Raw genomic sequence first — 17,299 nt, 5'->3', positions numbered from 1 at the left:
CTTGAAGATTTTTCACAGGGGAAAAAATATATATATACACATACACATATATATATATATATGTATGTATACATACGTATATACATACATATATATATATATTTTTAACTGTTGCATAGTGTGAATATTATCACAATCTGCTTAGCCATCCCCTTGCTGATGAACATGTAGAATGGCTCCAAGTTTTTTTCTATCACAAACAATACAAACTCCTTTAGTAAAATGTGCTTTCAAGTTTTTGCTCAAATGTTGCCTCTTAGAGGTCCTTCCTTGACCACCCAGTTTAGAATGTCAATCCCCGTTCTCCCTACCTGACCCCGACCTCCTTTCTTTATACCCACAGCACTATCCCTTCTGCTATATTCCACGTTGTACTCGTTTGTTTTGCTCATATCTGATGTTTCCCTGGTGTGTAAGCTCCACGAGGGCAGCCATCGCAGCCTGCTCTGATCACTGCTGTCTCCCCAGGCCCCATGTGTACGCAGGTGCTCAGTACGTGTGTTACTAATGAGAGAAGTTTGTGATGGGTCAGGCCGCTTTTGGACAGAAGGGAGGATTCAGGTACCCCATCCCTAAATGGCTTTTTCCTTTTAAGCCTGCTGTTCGAGGATTCAGGGAGCTCCAGGCCATTCCAAAGAAAGGCTGATCATTTTGTTAATTATCAGGCTGCCGGCTCTGCTGACGATAATTACCGGGCGTCAGGAACTGAGACCCACAGCAAAATCTAACCCAATTAATGAGAGTGTGGGGGATGGGGGAGCTAGGCCTTGGCTTCGGGACGGCCTGGATCTGGGTCCGCAGCTCTGAGTCCCCAGGTGCCCCTTCTGTGTGTGGGCCACCCGCGACAGTCCACCTGTCAGTAGGAGGGGGCGGTCACCTCCGTTGTCCAGCAGCTTCCCACGGTAGATCTTGTCCTCTACCACATCAGTCCAGTAGAGGGCGCTCTGGCTGAGGTGGAAGTCCAGGGCGATGGTGTTGCGCAGGCCAGGCACCAGAACGCTGTAGTCCCCTTTGTGAAGATCGATGCGCCGGATCTCGTGGCGGTTGGAGAAGATTATGAATGGCTTGAAGGGGTCTGGGGAGGGGTGGAATACAGGGGTCAGCGTAGGGCTTGCTGCCTAAGAGCCACCCGGTCCCAGAGCAGGCAGGGTCCCTGCTGGCCCCAGGCCTGGTCACGGGTGGAAACAGCAGCCTTTGGCATCCGGCAGCCAAAACCCAGCCAAGGGCGACTCGGGGGCCTGCCCCAGCCTGCCCAGCCTTCCCCACCACCTTTCACCCGCATGTCACCTAGGCTGCGGCAGCTCTCGCCATCGGGCTCCAGCACCCAGCCCTCGTAGCAGGAGCACTTCACGCTGAACTTGTTCTGGTCGCACTTCTGGCTGCACTTGAGGTGCTTGGCACAGTAGCTCTGGATCTGGCAGGTGTGGTTGTCGGGCCCCAGCTCCATGCCCAGCGGGCACGAGCACACGATGCCTTCACCAGGTGCCACCGAGCAGTTGTGGCTGCAGCCTCCGTTATTCAGAGAGCACTGGTCTGCAGGGTGGCCAGCAGGGGACAGGACCCGGGACAGGGTCAGAAGCTGGGACGAGGCAGGACCATGGCCTGACCTGGCCCCAAGTCCTGGGTGGCCCAGACAGAACCCTGGCTCCCTGCCCATGGCATCCTTCTTTTCCATTTCTGGCCAAGTCTCTGCCCCTCCACTTGCCAGGCTCCCTCAGGACCAGGGTTAAGACCCCAGTACCCAGCACCAGGACCAGGAGGAGTGCCCCCACATCACAGCAGCATGGGGTCTCCGTTTCCCTGTCCCTTCTTGAGCCCATGGTGGGTGGGGTGGGGGTGCAGCTTTTCACCTCTCTTGGTGGGCTGCCCTTTCCTCGGTCTCCCCTGACTTGGGCATGACTGAGGTGGGGTGTGGTAGGGAATATCCTGCCGGGGTTCTCTGACACACCCTGAGATCCGCCAGCCCTGACTGATGACCCGTCAGCAGTTCTCTGGGCCAGTCCCAGCCTGCCTCCTCTCCCACTCCTCTCCCCCAGGAACAGATGCCCTGCCTGCCCGGAGGAGACAGGCGCCTCTGCTCCACTCCTCATCCCCCCATCCACCAAGTGGTCCTCCCTGACCCCTATTTGTTCTGACCCTTGAATGCACAGACTCCTCGCCCCCGCTTCTCACTGTGTAAGATCTAAGCATCATCTTTGGGAACCCAGTTAAATCCCTGCCTCCTCTGGGAAGGCTGTCCTGACCGTATCAACACGCAACCCTGGCGTCTTTGTTTTTAAAGGCAGCTCTGTGCTGTTCCACCATCTGGGTGTGGGGGAGGAGATGCGCCTGCAGGAAGGGGTTGCACCAGGCACTCTCCACAACAGTTTAGGAGCCATGTGACTTTGGACCAGTTATTTAACCCTTCCACCTCAGTTTTCTCATCTGTAAGATGGAGACAATAGTTCCATCTGCCTCACAGGGCCAATGGAGGGATTAATATGCTCTAACAGTGTGGCGTGCTCGGCTCAGCCTCTTGCCCAGCTGAGTCTGAACTCAACAAAGGCTGTTGGTAACTGCTCTGGGGAAGTCCTCCCCAGCAGCCTGAGCTGCTCCTTCCCACTCAGAGATCTCTCCCCACAGAGCTTGTCCTGCTCCACAAGCGCTGGCCCCGGCCCAGGCTCCTTCCCCAGCCGCCCTCCCCACTCCTATCCTGGGGCCTCTCTTAGGCTTGGGCCTCACCGCACAGCTCTCCCTCATCCGAGCCATCTCCACAGTCGTCGTTGCCATCACACAGCTTGTCGAGGGGCAGGCAGACTGAGGTGTTGTTGGCACAGGGGTGCGAGGGTGGCCTGCAGGCCAGGGACTCACAGTTCTCTTCATCCGAGTTATCTTCACAATCACTGTCACCATCACACACCCATGCTTTGCTGATGCATCGAGCTGAGGGATGGATATAGTGTGAGGCGCCAGGCCTGGGCACAAAGGCTCTCTCCATGTCTTTCTTCCCAGACCCAGTGCGCTTCTCTAATAGGGCCGTGATTGTAATGCCTTGGGGTCCACTAGGAACCTTGAGGCCTTCTCTGTCAGATTCACATGGGCAACAGAGAAAGCAAGAGTCTGCAAGAGTTGTGCTGAAGCTCAACATTGACGGTGATGGTTTTGGTTCCCAGGGCCCTTAGTGCAGGCCCTGGACCCTCCACTACTTCCCCCAGGCGTCACCCGCAAGCTTCTGTGCAGCCCTTTGCCTCCCAGTGTCCCCCGCCCCCTGCCCCTCCGCCACCAGCATAGTGCTATCTCCCTTGCCACTCCCCTGCTCCCAGTATGGTCTCCCCCTGTCCCGATCACCCTAGCCCAAGCTCCCGCCCATTCTTCTTTTTACCAGAATCTTTGCAGCCAAACTTGACATTGGGGTCACAGACGTGGGTCACTCCCTCGCAGCTCTTTTCATCGCTGGAGTCCATGCAATCAGTGTCCCCATCACAGCGCCACCGTAGGGGGATGCACAGACTATCCAGCCGGCACTGGAACTCATCATTGTGGCAGCCACCAGGAGGCCTCGTGGCTGCAGGGGGCAGAGGGGGGGCATGGGGGTAGGGGCTCTAGGTCAGCCATTCTCATGTCTGCCTTCCCAACCCCCCTCCTGTTCTCCCCAGTCTGGAGTATGAGCTGAGGCAGGGGTGGAGAGTTCTCTGAGCCTGGCTGACACTTCTCAGAAGCTAACTTGGAGGCAGGAAGGTCATACCTCCCAGGACCCCAGCAACTGGCTAGTCAAGAATCTCTCTATTTTACACACCAGTGGTCTATTGGTTAAGCAATTTGCCAGGCCAGAGCTCAAAGACCCGCCACCTTCACCTAGCCTCTGCTTTACCCAGGAAGGCCATAAACACTTATCAAGCACCTCTGGTGTGCCAGGCACTGTTCCTGGTACCAGTGTGAGCAAGACCAAGTGTCTACCCTCACGGAGCTGACGTTCTAGTGGGGAGCGATCAAAGCCATGGAGATGAAGCTGTGTCAATGGCACTGGGTAAGATGGCCAAGGAAGGCTTCTGAGTGGGAGAAGTCTGAACAGAGGCCTGAATGACATGAGCCATGAGCATCCCGAGAGGTGCAGCCCAGGCAGAGGGAACAGCTGGTGCAAAGTCGCGGAGACGGGACCAGGCGGGCATATAAGTAAAATGCCCAAGGTGTATTTGAGGCTGTCCGGCTGCAGGAAAGGAGCAGCAGGAACACAAGTCAGCGAGGTGGTGGGAGCCCTGCAGGCCGTGGAGTGGGGCTGGGCCTCCGTGCAAGCATGTGGGGGGCCAGTGCAGGCTGCAGGGCAGGGCCCGGCTGTGGTGTGACTCATGGGTTGCAGGCGCACTCCAGCTGCTGGGTCGAGGTCTGACTCAGGAGGTCAGGAAGCTGTGGGAGCGGCACCCAGAGGCCCCCACCGCTGACGGGGCAGGAGCCCCACCTTGCTCTCACACTGCTGCCCGCTCCTCCGTGTTGCCCGGCCACCAATCCGGTCAATGCTCTCATCTCAATGCCTGCCTCTCGGCAGCGGCCTCCTAGCTGAGCTTCCTTCCTCGGGGGGCCCCTCTGATTGGATCCCCTTCTAGGACTGTCCTCTGAAAGCACCTCCTCCATCGTATCACCTCCAGCTTCAAAGTCCTTCAGGGGTCCCAGTGCCTGACTTTCCCCTGCTGATGTCATCTGTCCCTTCTGGGCGCAGCTTCATTCCCGGCTGACTGCTCCGGCCTGAGCGGCCCCAACAGGCAGAGATGGAAGTGCCCAGTTTCACTCTCTAAATCTTGCTACTGTGTTCTCCATCCCTACCCACCTTCCATCTGAGGACCCTCCCTCTTGTCCATTTGGCCACTGTCCAAGCCCTCATCAGGGCCCAGTTCAGGCCCCACGTCATCCTAAATAACCCCAGACCACTTTAGCTCACCACCGCCATTACCAGTCGCTACCAGTCATGACATGCCTGCTTTCATGGGCCAGGACTCCCACATCCCCTCTCATTTCATGGAGCAGGAAGCCAAGGCTCAGAGGAAATGATTTGTCCAAGTTCAGCCAGCTTGTAGGTGAGGGGCAGAGTGCTTTCTCTGCCACACCGCAGGCCTCTGGGGACACCTTTCTCAGAATCCCAAGGCACTATTACCTGTCCCACTCGTACTTCTGAGATGGCCCTTGAGACTCAGTGGCTGTTTCCTGGGCCTCAGGTGACCCTCCCTGCCCTCCGTCTCAGTCCTGGGCCCCTGGTAGGAGCTTGTGCAACCGTACTGCTCTCACTCTATGTGCCTTCACTCTATAGGGCACAGGTTGGAAGCTGGAAGTCCAGGGCCCAGATAAGGCCCGCAGGAAGATTTTGGCCTACAGCATTTTTCCAACTTTTAAAGTCCACTGCCAGTTGTTGTGGGTTGATTTGTGTTCCCTAAAAAGATGCTGATGTCCTAACTCTTGGTGTGCGAATGTGATCTTCTTTGGAAAGAGGGCTTTGCAAACGATCGAGTTAAGATGAAGTCACTGGGGTAGGCCTTAATCCAATATGACTGTGTCCTTATAGAAAGAGGAAATCCAGACACAAAGACAAGCATACACACAGGGAGAACACCATGAGAGGATGAAGGCAGAGACTGGGGTGAAGCCCATACAAGCCAAGGAATCCCAAAGATGGCCTGCCAACACCACAAGCTGGAGGGATTCTCCCTCACAGCCCTCAGAAGGAACCAACCCTGCCAACATTGTGGACTTGGGTTTCTAATTTCTAGAACTGACACGATGAATGTCTGCTGTTTAAGCCGCTCAGTCTGTGGTACTCTGCTGTGGCAGACACAGGAAGCTAATACACCAGTGTTTGGAAATGGGCAGGATTCACACAGAACTCTGCCTGTCTAACTTCTCTTAAAGCCTGGACTGCCCTGAGTCTGCAGTCTTCCATGGAAACAACGGGCCAGAGCCAAGAAACAAACCGTCCTTCAGAGGGTCTGTACCTTCCAGAACACTCGGTCCCCATTGCCCCCTAACTGGGCCCTGGAGGCTTCGGCTCAGAGAACCCTCACAGAGCCCACGCCTCACTCCTTGGGTCCCCACTGTGCTCATTCACCCTCACCCATCACCCCGCCCAGCATCGTTGTTTTCAAGCTCCCAGCTTGCAAGCACAGGCTGTATGCTGAATGCTTTTTGTGCACGATCTCAGCGAACCCCCACATCAGCACCGTGATGTGGGTGCTATTATTATCCCCACTTTGCAGATGACACTCACAGAGGCCCACAGGGATGAAGCAACTTGCTCAAGGCCACCCAGATAGTAAGTGGCCAAGCTGGAGCTCAAACCCAAGGCCACCCAGCTGCAAAGCCCGTCATCTTAACAGCGTGTGATGAGGGTTTGTCGACAATCTCCCTCCCACCCTCACGCCAGGCAGCTCCTGAGGATAAGAGCCGGGTCTGGGTTATCTCTGGTTCCCAGATGTCTGCGGCGCACAAAGTTGGGGGGATGGTGGAGGGGGACGGAGGGATGGTTGAGTGTGACCGGAACGGGACGGCTACGCTGCACCTGCCGGCCCCCAGGCTCTCACCCTGGTTGGTGCAGTTGGCGTGGGTCTCATCGCTGTAGTCCCCGCAGTCATTGTCCCCGTCGCAGGTCCAGTGCTCGGGGATGCAGCGCCCGCTGTTACACTTGAACTGCGTGCTGGAGCAGGAGTGGCTGCAGCCGGCCTCGTCACTGTTGTCCCCACAGTCATTGTCTGGGGGGAGGCAAGAATGGCAGAAGCGAGGAGCAGGTCAGCCCGCTGCCTCCTCTGTGACCCCAGCTTGGGGCCCCCACACCCACCGCCCCATTCCCACCTCCCCACGCCCCCACTGAGAAAATAACAAACAGAAAAGACACAGAAACTGCATAGACTGCAGCATGCACCATGGCCCACGTGGGGGGTGGGGAGAAGTGGAGGGGGGGCACGACAGCCCTTCCCCGAGTCTCGGAAGGCAGTGAGTAGGGGACTGGACACACTCCTTTCCCTTTCTCCTTTTGGCAGGGTGTGGGAACAGGGGTCATCTTGCTTTGGGGAAAGGCAGAGGCTTCTCTGGTTTGGGTGGGAGTAAGGTGGGTGGAGAGTAGGTAAGGCGCCCTGCTCAGGAGGGAGGGGACTAATCAGTCCCTCCCGCTCCCCCGTCCCCTGCCCCGAGCTTGGGCACTGGTGGAGGCCAGGCTCTGGGCGCCCTGCTCACGGGTGAGGGGATACTGCCTACAGCTGGGGAGGATTGGGGGCCACTTCTGGAAGGCGTCTGAGGGTGACTGAATGAATGTCCTGCTTTTGAGGTCCAGTGGGTGGGGGCTATAGGACTTCCCTCCACGTTTTCAGGACACTTGGAAGGACTGGGTATGGCTTTCCCCCATGAGGTGTGTCCCTGCCTCTTTTCCAACTAGGTTTGTTTGTCTATCCTGCCCTCTGTGTCTTGCTCTTCTTGTCCCCACCTCTGTCACCTCCTCTCCTCTGCCCTCTCTGCTTCTTGCCCTTCTGCTGTCTTTCTCTCTCTATTGCCTCGTCTCTCCCTATCTCTTTCCCTTCGTGTCCTAGTTGCTCTCTGGAGAGCGGAGCTGCTGGGGGTCCTGAGAGGCAGCCCGAGGCCAGCTGGGGCCCTGGGGTGATGGTGCATGTGCTTCTATGCACTGACCGGCAGGCTCAGGACAGGTCTTTTCATCAGAGCCGTCCCCACAATCCTTCTCTGAAACACAGAAACCGCCAGGGCAACCATTGGCACGCGAGACACAGCACAGATGAGGGGCAACGTGGCGTTGGCCCCATACATCCTCTCACAATCAGCCAGGGCTGGAGCCACTGGTACAACACGTCACAACACACAGACACCACCAGAGCCGCGACACGGCACACACATGACGATCCACTGGCCCCCGTGGCTCAGGACTGACATCACGTGGTCCGTGGCCGACCGCCAGTTGGGCTCCCAAGCCTGAAGCCAGAGCCTGGAGGGTGCAGCAAGGACCCCAGGAGCTGGGGTTTGCAGGGAGAAGGGAACGGGGCACTGGGCTCCCCTTGCTCTGCCCCTCCAGCCTTTCTCCCTCATTTCTCCCCAGCCCCCAGTCCTCTACCAGAGAACGGGCCGATCAGGCCCTAGGTGCTAATGGGCAACCAGGAGGGTCTCCCCTCGGTCCATACTGGTTTCTCCCATGTGATTTCTGGCGTGGACTTACCACTCCCAGCCAACCCAGTGGGGCTTTAGTGAACTGGGAGGAGACCCCAGCTTGATTCTAAGACCCCTTTGTCTCCCACCCAGGACCTGGCTGCGGCTTCGAGCTTTCCTCGGAACCAGAGCAGGTTGGGAGCTCTTACCATTGTCACATCGCCAATTAATGTTGATGCATCTGCCGTTGTTGCAGGTAAACTGAGTCAGGGGGAAGCAGGTGGGGTAGGCTGTCAGGGAAAAGGAACAGCCCAGTCAGCGGTGGGAAGCGGCAGGGGCTCAGCCTAAAGGCCTGCTCGTTCATCTCCATCCTTTTGAGCTTCCCCTTTTCAAGCTTCTAGTTACCAACCACTTGCCCTATGCTGAGTGCTTTTCATGCATGATTTCACTGAATCCCCATGTCAGCACAGTGATTATCCCCGTTTTGCAGACAAAACTCACAGAGGCCATGGAGATGCAGTAACTCGTTCATGGCCCCCCAGGGACTACGGTTCAGGGGCCCTCCAGCACCCACCCCTAGCCCCAAGCACATTCTTCTGGGCTCCCCCTTCCCAGTGCCAGCCTTGCTTCCCTGCTGCTCCTCTTACCACATGAGGCAGACTCATCGGAGCGGTCCCCACAGTCATCGTCCAGATCACACGTCCAGGAGATGGGGATGCAGCGGCCACTGGCGCAGGAGAACTGGTTGGGTGGGCAGGTGCGAGCTAGGGACAGGGTGGGCGCAATTGTTCATAGTCCTGTCCCCCTCTCCATTTCCTCTTCTTTCCTACCATCCTCTGCCTATCAGGAAGTCTTCCCAAGGGTCTCAAAATCATTTCTCTTAGAGAAGCTCAAAACCATCTGTGCGTGAGGCGCCTGGGTGGCTGGGTCTTTAAGTGTCCGAGTCTTGGTTGTGGCTCAGGTCATGCTCTCGGGGTCGTGGGATCGAGTCCCAGGCTGGGCTCTGTGCTGAGCACGGAGTCGGCTTGGGATTCTCTCCTTCCCTTGCCCTGTCCCTCTGTCCCTCCACCTGCTCACACTTGCTCTTTCTCTCTCTCAAACAAATAAATTAAATAAAAACTTAAAAACCCAGCCATGTGGTCTGACACCCCATCTGCTTCACCCCATTTCTCAAGGCGTCTCTGGTGTCCTCCGAGAAGATCTACCCTCCTTGCTCCTGTCTCCAATCTGAAGCCATGCTCTGTTCCTCACAAGCTCAGTCCTCAGAGCCAACAAAGCCAACCCCATTCTTCTGGGCAGGGGACGGTACTCCTCCCCTCCTGCTCGCAGCCCCGCCCCTCAGCCCTAACAATCTGAGCTCCTCTCCTGGCGGAGGTCACCCTGTCCCCTGCCCCCACCTCGCCCTCCCTGCCTGAGGGGTGCCCCTTGCGGTCCACCCCGACCCCACACCTGAGCAAGTGGCGTTGGACTCGTCTTCACTGTTCCCACAGTCGTTGTCTCCGTCGCAGAGCCAGCGGTTGGGAATGCACCGGTTGTTCTCACACTTGAAGCGGTCAGAGGGACAGGTGTGCTGATCTGGGGAGGGAAGAGGCCCGGGCTCCATGAGTGGGCGGGACCCAGCCCTGCCATCCCCTACCCTGCCGCGGGGGTGGGGGGTGGGGGATGAGGGGTGGGGATCAGGGATGGGGCGAGGACTCACGGCAGAGGGCCGGGGCCTCATCGCTGTTGTCCAGGCAGTCGTTGTCCCCGTCGCATTTCCACCGCTCCTGGATGCAGCGGCTGTTGGCGCAGGCAAACTCGCCCGGCTGGCACTGGGGTGGGGGCACGTAGGATGGGTTCGCTGCAGGTACCAGAGGGGTGTGGGGGGAGAGTCAGACCCAGCTCATGGGACAGGTGCTCCCCTATCTGCACTACGCTCGTCTGCTGTCGCATTTTAAATAATATCCCCAGAGTCATTTTCCCTAGGGTGTCATTCTTCACGACCAAATAATCTGGATGGATACCGCAGCTCTTTTTCAAGTCACAGGGGTGACGACACTTCTAGTACTTCTGTATGACCTGAAACCACCTGCTTCCAAGAGGGCCTGGAGCCCCCAGCCCCTCCCCACTACTTTTTTCCCCCTCCTGAGAAGACCACTCCTCACCTGCTTCCTCCACAAACTGCCTCCTGGAAATCACTACTGGAACCCCGAGGTCCCCATCCTGGTCCATGGGCTTTTTCCTTCACAGAGGCACTGCCCCCACTGGCAGTGAACACGGGGCCCACAACTCTGAGGGCTGCGGCCTCCTGCCCCCAATACTTCCACCTCATCACCCCTGTCTGCCTTGAGCTCTCAGTGGTGAAATCACCATGTCCTTGGTCTGCATTTGCAGGGGTAACATCAAGAAGCCCAGCGCCCCCATGTCGGCCCCTGTCCCTGCACACTGAGCTCTGCTGGATGTTTTTCTGACCCACCCTTCGCTCATTCCCACTCTAAGCCCTGAAACTTCTGTATGTCCTGTGAGTGCCTCCTGTCTCTCTTGTGGCCCTGGACCACCGGGACCTGGTATGTGTCACCTTGTTCCTCACTACTGCTTCCCGACAATTCTCTCCGTCCTGAAAAATCAGCGCTGACTTTCATGCTATTCAACTACACCAAGCCCTACTTCCACGGGGCCCCGGGACACTCCGGGGCATCTTAAGGGTTTTAGCTCCTGGTTTGGTGTCACTTTCCCCCAATTCTCTCTTACTCTAATTCGTGGAGACTTCAGTGTCAGTGTGGATCCCTCCATCACCCTGGCCACTCAGGTTCCCTCTCTGCCAATGCTCTTGCCTTCCACCTGACCTCAGTCTCTCCTTCTTAGCTGTCTGCTAAGGTTCCAATGACTCATTATAATTTCTGGGATTCTATCTTAAGGTAACCATCCAGAATATGGGAAGGCAGGAAGGTGTGGGAAATAGCGGAGCAAATGATGAAGGAAAAAAAAACAAACAGGTTCTGGGTCCAACTCCCTGGGTTCAAATCACTATTTGGACTTCGGGCCTCAATTTCTTCATCTGTATACTGGGGATAATCAAATACACGCTCTCTACAGGAATATTTTAAAGAGAAAACAAGTTACTGCATGGGAAGGGCTTACAACCCTGTCTCAGTACCTATCTGTGCTCAAGAAATTGATGTTAGCTGTGACTCTACCAAAAGAGAGAAACAACCTGATCATCCTGTAGTGGGGAGAAATAGTGAAATATATTTCAGTCATTAAAAATTCTGCTGACGTATCTATGACCCACTGTCGGTGACAAAAAGCAGAGAACAGAATAATCGGCGGAGTGCGATTCTGTTTAAGTAAAGGTAAACGCGTAAAGAAGTGTGTGGAAGGGTGACCCCCCCCTCAATGTTAACTGTGACATCCATGAGGGGTGGTATTTGGGGTGACTTGTACTTTCTCCTTGTGTTTTTCTATACTGCTCATTTATTTATTTCTTTTACAACGAGCATGACCTACTTTGATCTAAGAAGAGCCTGTTTCAAATAACGCAACAATGACACAGAAACTGCTGTGACGTGTACAAGCCCAAGAGGGTGGAAGGCACTTAACATGTCGTGTGTCGTGTGATCTCAGCTACGTAAATGCAGCCTTGGAGCCCAGCTGGCCACAGAGAGACGCTGTTCACTTGCCACACTGCTAACAACACACGGGTTGTCATTTCCAGTATTTAGAGCTGTTGTTATATTACTTTGATCAAGGGAAGACGAATGTAAAGGAATGTGTTCCTCTTTCCAAAGCCGTCCCAATCATCACTCAGTTTCCCCTCATCTTTGTGTTCTCCCAAATTCCCCCCATCCCCGGTCCTCCCTAAAACCCCTCCAGCCCCCGGGGTCTTCTCTCACTCAGCCCTTGCCTCCTGTTGTCCCCACGGGGCCCTCTTTGCCTCTTTCATCTCTGACTGGACCCTTCGGCCCCCTCCCACTGAGGACTGCTCCCAGGCCTCCCACCCTGGCTGGGCCCCTCATACCCAAGCAGGTGACACCGTCTGTGTCCAGCACCTGGTCCTCGGCGCACGCACACTGGCGGCTCCCAGGGGTTGCCAGGCACAGGCTGCTGCAGCCACCGTTGTTCACGCGGCATTTGTTGGTCCCCACTGCAAAGGCATGGCCGAGGGGACAGGGAGAAGTCACATTCAGAAAGGGAGGCAGCGGCGACAGGACGATAATCATGTTGAAGAAGAGGACATGGAAGCATGGGACAGGGAGGGAGACGGGAAAGACAGTCAAACTCCTCTCCAAGGGCCTCAAAAATCAGAGCCTATAATCCCTGGGGAGTCCCTTCACCCCTGAGTAGCCTCACCCCCCACCCAGGCCCCACCCCATCACTGGCTCCAGCCCCAGAGGGTACCTTGCTGCTGCTGGGCATCATACATGCGGATTTCAAAGATGGGGGGCCGCTCGCTGCGCAGAAGGGTCACGGTGGGGGGTGCACCGCCTGTGCCCCGTTCTAAGCGGTAAACACTGCCACTCCGGTACTCAGTCCAGAAGAGATAGTTGCCATGGTGACACAGGCCAAAGGCGTGGTTCAGCTCGGGACCCTCGTATACAATCTAAGAACGGAGGGGGGTTACCAAGGAGCTGAGGACAAATGGGGTGCCTGAGGAAGGCCTGGGAGGTTACGGTTTTGTTCATTTTCATGTCCATGTCCTGGGTGTGGGTCTTGTTTCCCCCATTAGCCTGGGTGACCCTGAGGGTGACAGCTTGGTACACAGTGAGGTGCCCGACCCTGGGCCCAGCGGGATGCTGATGTGGAACTTGTCCACACTACCCTCCCTTGGATACATTCATCTTCGTTCACATCCCCCAACATGTGTGTATGTGCACGCATGCACACACACATATACACACAGTGCTTAGCACACAGCCAGAATCCATCCATTCATTTCTTCAGTCAACAAACACTTGCCAGGATCTATTAAGGGCCAAGCTATGGTATGAAAGACACAGCCCCTGCCATAAAATCACTGTTGTCCCATGGAGGGTGCACACAATAGTCCAGGCTGGCGGGGGTTCTGGAGACAAGATCCAGGGGAAGGTGGCTCCTGAGCAGTGGGACAGGGAGGAGGAGGGGGGTGGAGGCAGGAAACTACATTGGCAACAGCACAGGGCCAGCTGTGCGCCGGGAATTCTGAGCAGTCTAGTGACGTTTGCTCAGATGTCGGGGTACAGGGAACAAGGGGAGGAATAAGACCCCAGAGAGAGTCCAGGGGCCAGACCACCAAGGGCCTTATCTACCAGGAAAGGGTTCAGTCCACATGCTTAAATAGGCATGCGTCTCAGAGGCCTACAGCCGCACCAGGGACAAAACCTCTGTCCATGGCATCTCCAGCCGTCCTGCACATGGGCAGAGGCTGACACGGCAGGCATACACCAAAATGTGCTGTGTGTAAGTGCACAAATGTGCGGAGGTGCACACGCGCTGTGTGCTCAGGTACGCACACGCTTGCTCCAGCCCACAGACAACACGCAGCCCCAGGCGCACTCTGACAGAGGCGCCCTTCAGATGATCTGACACACACCACACAGAGCACAGGGAGGCGCGTGCCCACAGACACGTAGGTGAGCGTGCATGAAGCCCGTGGGCCTGGACACAGAGACGCCCACGCAGTCACACACAAAAAGCCCCATCCAGGGGCGTCTGGCTGGCTCAGTCAGTTAAGCATCTGCCTTCAGCTCAGGTAATGATCCCACGGTCCTGGGATCGAGTCCCGCATCAGCCTCCCTGCTCAGTGGGGAGACTGTGTCTGCCTCTCCCTCTCCCTCTGCCCCCAGCCCTGCTCATTCTCTCTCTCTCTCTCAAATACAATCTTAAAAAAAAAAAAAAAAAAAAAAGCCCCCTCCACACACAAGCCTAGCGACACACACATGAATGCTCACACACAGGTGCGTGCCCGCCCACCTTCCGGTCTGTGCCATTGAGCAGTATGGTCTCGATGCGGTCATAGAAAGCATCCACCCAGTAGAGGCGCCCTGCTGGGATGTCCAGGCTCAGCCCATTGGGCCAAAGCACTGTCTTGGAGGTGACAAAGATGTCTCGGTGTGAGCCGTCCATCCAGGCCCTCTCTAGCCGCCCTCGCCGACTGTCCTTGGGGTCCTCCTCCCAGTCTGTCCAGTACATCCACCTGTGGGCAGTGACTGGTCAGGACACTGGTGTGCACCTCCACACGGGCCACCACTGCCTTTGGCCGCCTTCTGTGTGATCCCAATCCATGTGCGCAATGCCAGAGCTCCTCCCGGGGCCTTCCTGCCTGCTCACCCCTCGCTCCCACATTTCATTCCTTCCTGCACTCAGCAAGCATTTGTCGAGTGCTGAGAGCTGGGCACAGTTTTGGCACTCGGGGACCCCGTGGAGACAAGGCCCCTGCTCTCCTGGAGGTCCTATCCCACCCCAGGGTACAGACAAGAAATAAGTCAACTGGAAAGGGACGCACTTTGGAGGCTGAGGAAAACCAGGCAGGACACGAAGCAAGGTGAAGGTACAGAGAGCGAACTGGGCAGCAGCTGGGGAAGGCCTCTCTGAGGAGGCGGCATTTGAGCCTAGGTGTGAATGCGGACAAGAGGCTAGATGTGCAAATGTCTGGGAGCTCTGGGCAAAGCAAGTCCCAGAGCAAAAGCCTGGAGGCAGGAAGAGCTGGGGTGTCTGAGGAACAGATGGCGGGCAGTGGGGACAGAGCTTCCGAGGGCAGGAGAGAGCTGCAGATGAGGCCAAGCGGACGCAGGCAGATCCTGCAGGAGCCCAGGCCTGATAAAGACATGGGTCTCACTCCCAGGGCAAGGGGAGCCCGTGGAGGGCTCCAAGATGGAAGTGACAGGACCAGAACTGTATGTGGGTAAGGCATCACTCCCATTGTCCTGAAGATGGGGCACTTTTCCCCCATTTGGCCTCTGATTCCTGCCTCAGCGCTGCACTTGGGCCGCTCTCCCCTGTTCGCTCCTTTTCTCACCCCCCGTTCTAGCTCCTCCTGCCCGCAGGCCCTGGACAGACTCACCCATTGAGTGGGTCCACCACGATGGCCCGGGGGTGTGTCATTTTGCCCTCGATTAACGTCTTGCGGGTCTGAGCAGCCTTCTCCAGCCTGGCCACACTGATGGTCTTCTTGGGTCCGTCATCCGTCCAATACAAATTGTCCCCCATCCAGTCCACAGCTACCCCCTCCACATTGTGGATTCCTACAGGGAGTGAAGGGGGCCATGACAGAAGGCCTCGAAGGAACCTTAGCACGGCCTGGCTCAAAGTGAGCCGGCGCCCAGTGGGGCAGGGAGTACCCTGTGCCCACAACAGTGGGAGGGATGGGCTGGGAGGCTGGAAAAGGATCTGGGGACACAGTATTGAGGCTTAGGGGCTCTCAGAACTCTGGCCCGCACCCCGTGAAACCCGTGCAGCCAATGCAAGCTCTCGCGGGAGGGCCGATCTGGGCCTGAGCTCCGGGGAGCTGAAGCAACGTACGTGTGGCTCTGGGCACCCGTGTGACACAACATCCCACGCCCAAAAGTCCTGAGCTAACAAAACGAATAAATCAGGAAGTGATTTTCCACTTAGCCAAGGGTTCGTCTCCAGTTTCCATAGCAGCTCCCCGGGTATAGGGAACCCCAATCTCTTCCTGATGAGTGACTTTTGATTTCCCTAAAGTCTTATGATTGCTGACTGCTGAGGTTCTATGAGCAGGACTAGGGCTGGGGGGTGAGGAGCAGTAACGCATCAGCCAGATTCCCTGGTTTAGGGAACCCTGTCCTGGGGGCCCAAGGGCAGGTTTGGGAATTCCTGATGCCTGGCAGGAAATGGACAGAACTCAGGAGCTCAGAGGCTCCACACAGATTCAGATCACGTACTGTTGCTTTGCCCAGGCAGCTCGGACGGAAAAACTGGGTTCAGCTCCCAAAACAGACTCTTCCCAGAACAAGTGAGCAAGCAGCTTCTGGTGGCTGTGCGGGCTGCTGCACAGGCCCTCTGTGAGCACCCGTGGGCTGGTACGGCTACTCTATTCAAGGTCTCGGGCCTCTCCTGGGCTGTGTCCTGCGTGCAGCTCCAGGGAGCAGAGCCAATGGCAGAGAGACCCCGAGTTTTCCCATGCATTGGCAGAGACAGCCCACACTGCCTAACCCATCCATCCTCCAGCCTCTTTTCGGCTCAGCCAAGAAGGGGGTCACACAGGGGTCAATCTGTCTGTCCCCTCATCTCCATGCCAACCGGCCCAGCCAGCCAGTGAGTGGGGGACGCTCCATGCTGAGAGGGTACTGAGAAGGCAATGCCCAGGCCTCACATCGCTTCCTGTCCCAAGTGGGCATCCCTTGGGTATCCCACCTGCATGCCCCTCACTTTGGGGGCCCTTACCGTCCTTCAGGATGGTCTCCCGCTCAGTGCCATCGATCTTTTGGCGGCCAATGAGGTAGCTGGTGGTGTCAGCAAAGTAGATGAAGCCAGTCTCAGCGTGGAAGTCCAAGGCTCGGGGGTTCATGAGGTTCTCAATGGGGATCATGTGTTCATCTGGGACCTTGGCCCCCATATCCATGCCCCGGATAATGCCTGGCCGGCCCTTGCCGTAGACAAGGAACAGCTCGTGTTCTGGCTCTAGGGCAGGTGCAAGGAGTGGCACAAGTCAGGTGCACACGCGTATACACACACACAGACACACAGACACACACACACACACACACACTACCACCCTGCCTCTGGGGCCATGGCCCAAGGGGCTGCAATGCCCCAGCTCTCCTGGGTCAGGGGAGATGGGGGTCACAGGGGGTCTGGGTCACACAGACAGATGTATAAACAGGAAAGCCCAGGACAGCACCCTGGGTGGGGTGGGGTCTGCCAATGGGGCAGGAGCAACAAGGATCAGGTTTTCAATCAGGTGCTCACTGCTCAGTGAGTCAAATAAGTGGCTTAGATACACTGGAATCTGGTCACGTTGAACCACTCCTGCTGCTCCCCTCCTTCTCTAAGCCACATCACCCCTTGCTTACACCCCAGGAGCCTCCTGCCACTCCCTGCTGTCCTCTACCCGGTGGCCAGCCAGCATGATCTTTTGCCACACGCGAAGCACATCACATCACTTCTCTCCTGGGAAGTCACCAAGAGCTCCTCATCCCATTTCCGATGCATCTGGCTCCTCCTTCCTGTCTCTCCTCACTCATGCTGTGCCCTTCTCAGCCTTGAAGCTGGCTCT

At 56.7% G+C, this 17,299-nt stretch overlaps 1 protein-coding gene across 1 annotated transcript in view; it reads right to left on the bottom strand.

Annotated features, from left to right (window-relative positions):
* LRP1 (LDL receptor related protein 1) overlaps positions 1-17,299 on the bottom strand; it is a 79,545-nt gene that overhangs the window by 34,754 nt on the left and 27,492 nt on the right. Inside the window, exons 11-24 of the mRNA XM_004773175.3 lie at positions 16,468-16,704; positions 15,125-15,305; positions 14,035-14,257; positions 12,484-12,685; positions 12,104-12,229; positions 9,806-9,946; positions 9,556-9,681; positions 8,754-8,870; positions 8,316-8,396; positions 6,543-6,710; positions 3,362-3,544; positions 2,722-2,922; positions 1,288-1,533; positions 878-1,075 (exon numbers count right to left, since the gene is read on the bottom strand). Of these exons, the coding sequence (XP_004773232.1) occupies positions 878-1,075; positions 1,288-1,533; positions 2,722-2,922; positions 3,362-3,544; positions 6,543-6,710; positions 8,316-8,396; positions 8,754-8,870; positions 9,556-9,681; positions 9,806-9,946; positions 12,104-12,229; positions 12,484-12,685; positions 14,035-14,257; positions 15,125-15,305; positions 16,468-16,704 (2,430 nt within the window). The remainder of the gene's footprint in view (positions 1-877; positions 1,076-1,287; positions 1,534-2,721; positions 2,923-3,361; positions 3,545-6,542; positions 6,711-8,315; positions 8,397-8,753; positions 8,871-9,555; positions 9,682-9,805; positions 9,947-12,103; positions 12,230-12,483; positions 12,686-14,034; positions 14,258-15,124; positions 15,306-16,467; positions 16,705-17,299) is intronic.

Source organism: Mustela putorius, unplaced genomic scaffold, assembly GCF_011764305.1.
Source record: "Mustela putorius furo isolate JIRA1106 unplaced genomic scaffold, ASM1176430v1.1 tig00003988_pilon_pilon_pilon, whole genome shotgun sequence".
NCBI classification, from domain to species: domain Eukaryota; kingdom Metazoa; phylum Chordata; class Mammalia; order Carnivora; family Mustelidae; genus Mustela; species Mustela putorius.
This window is presented reverse-complemented; position numbering and strand designations above follow the sequence as displayed.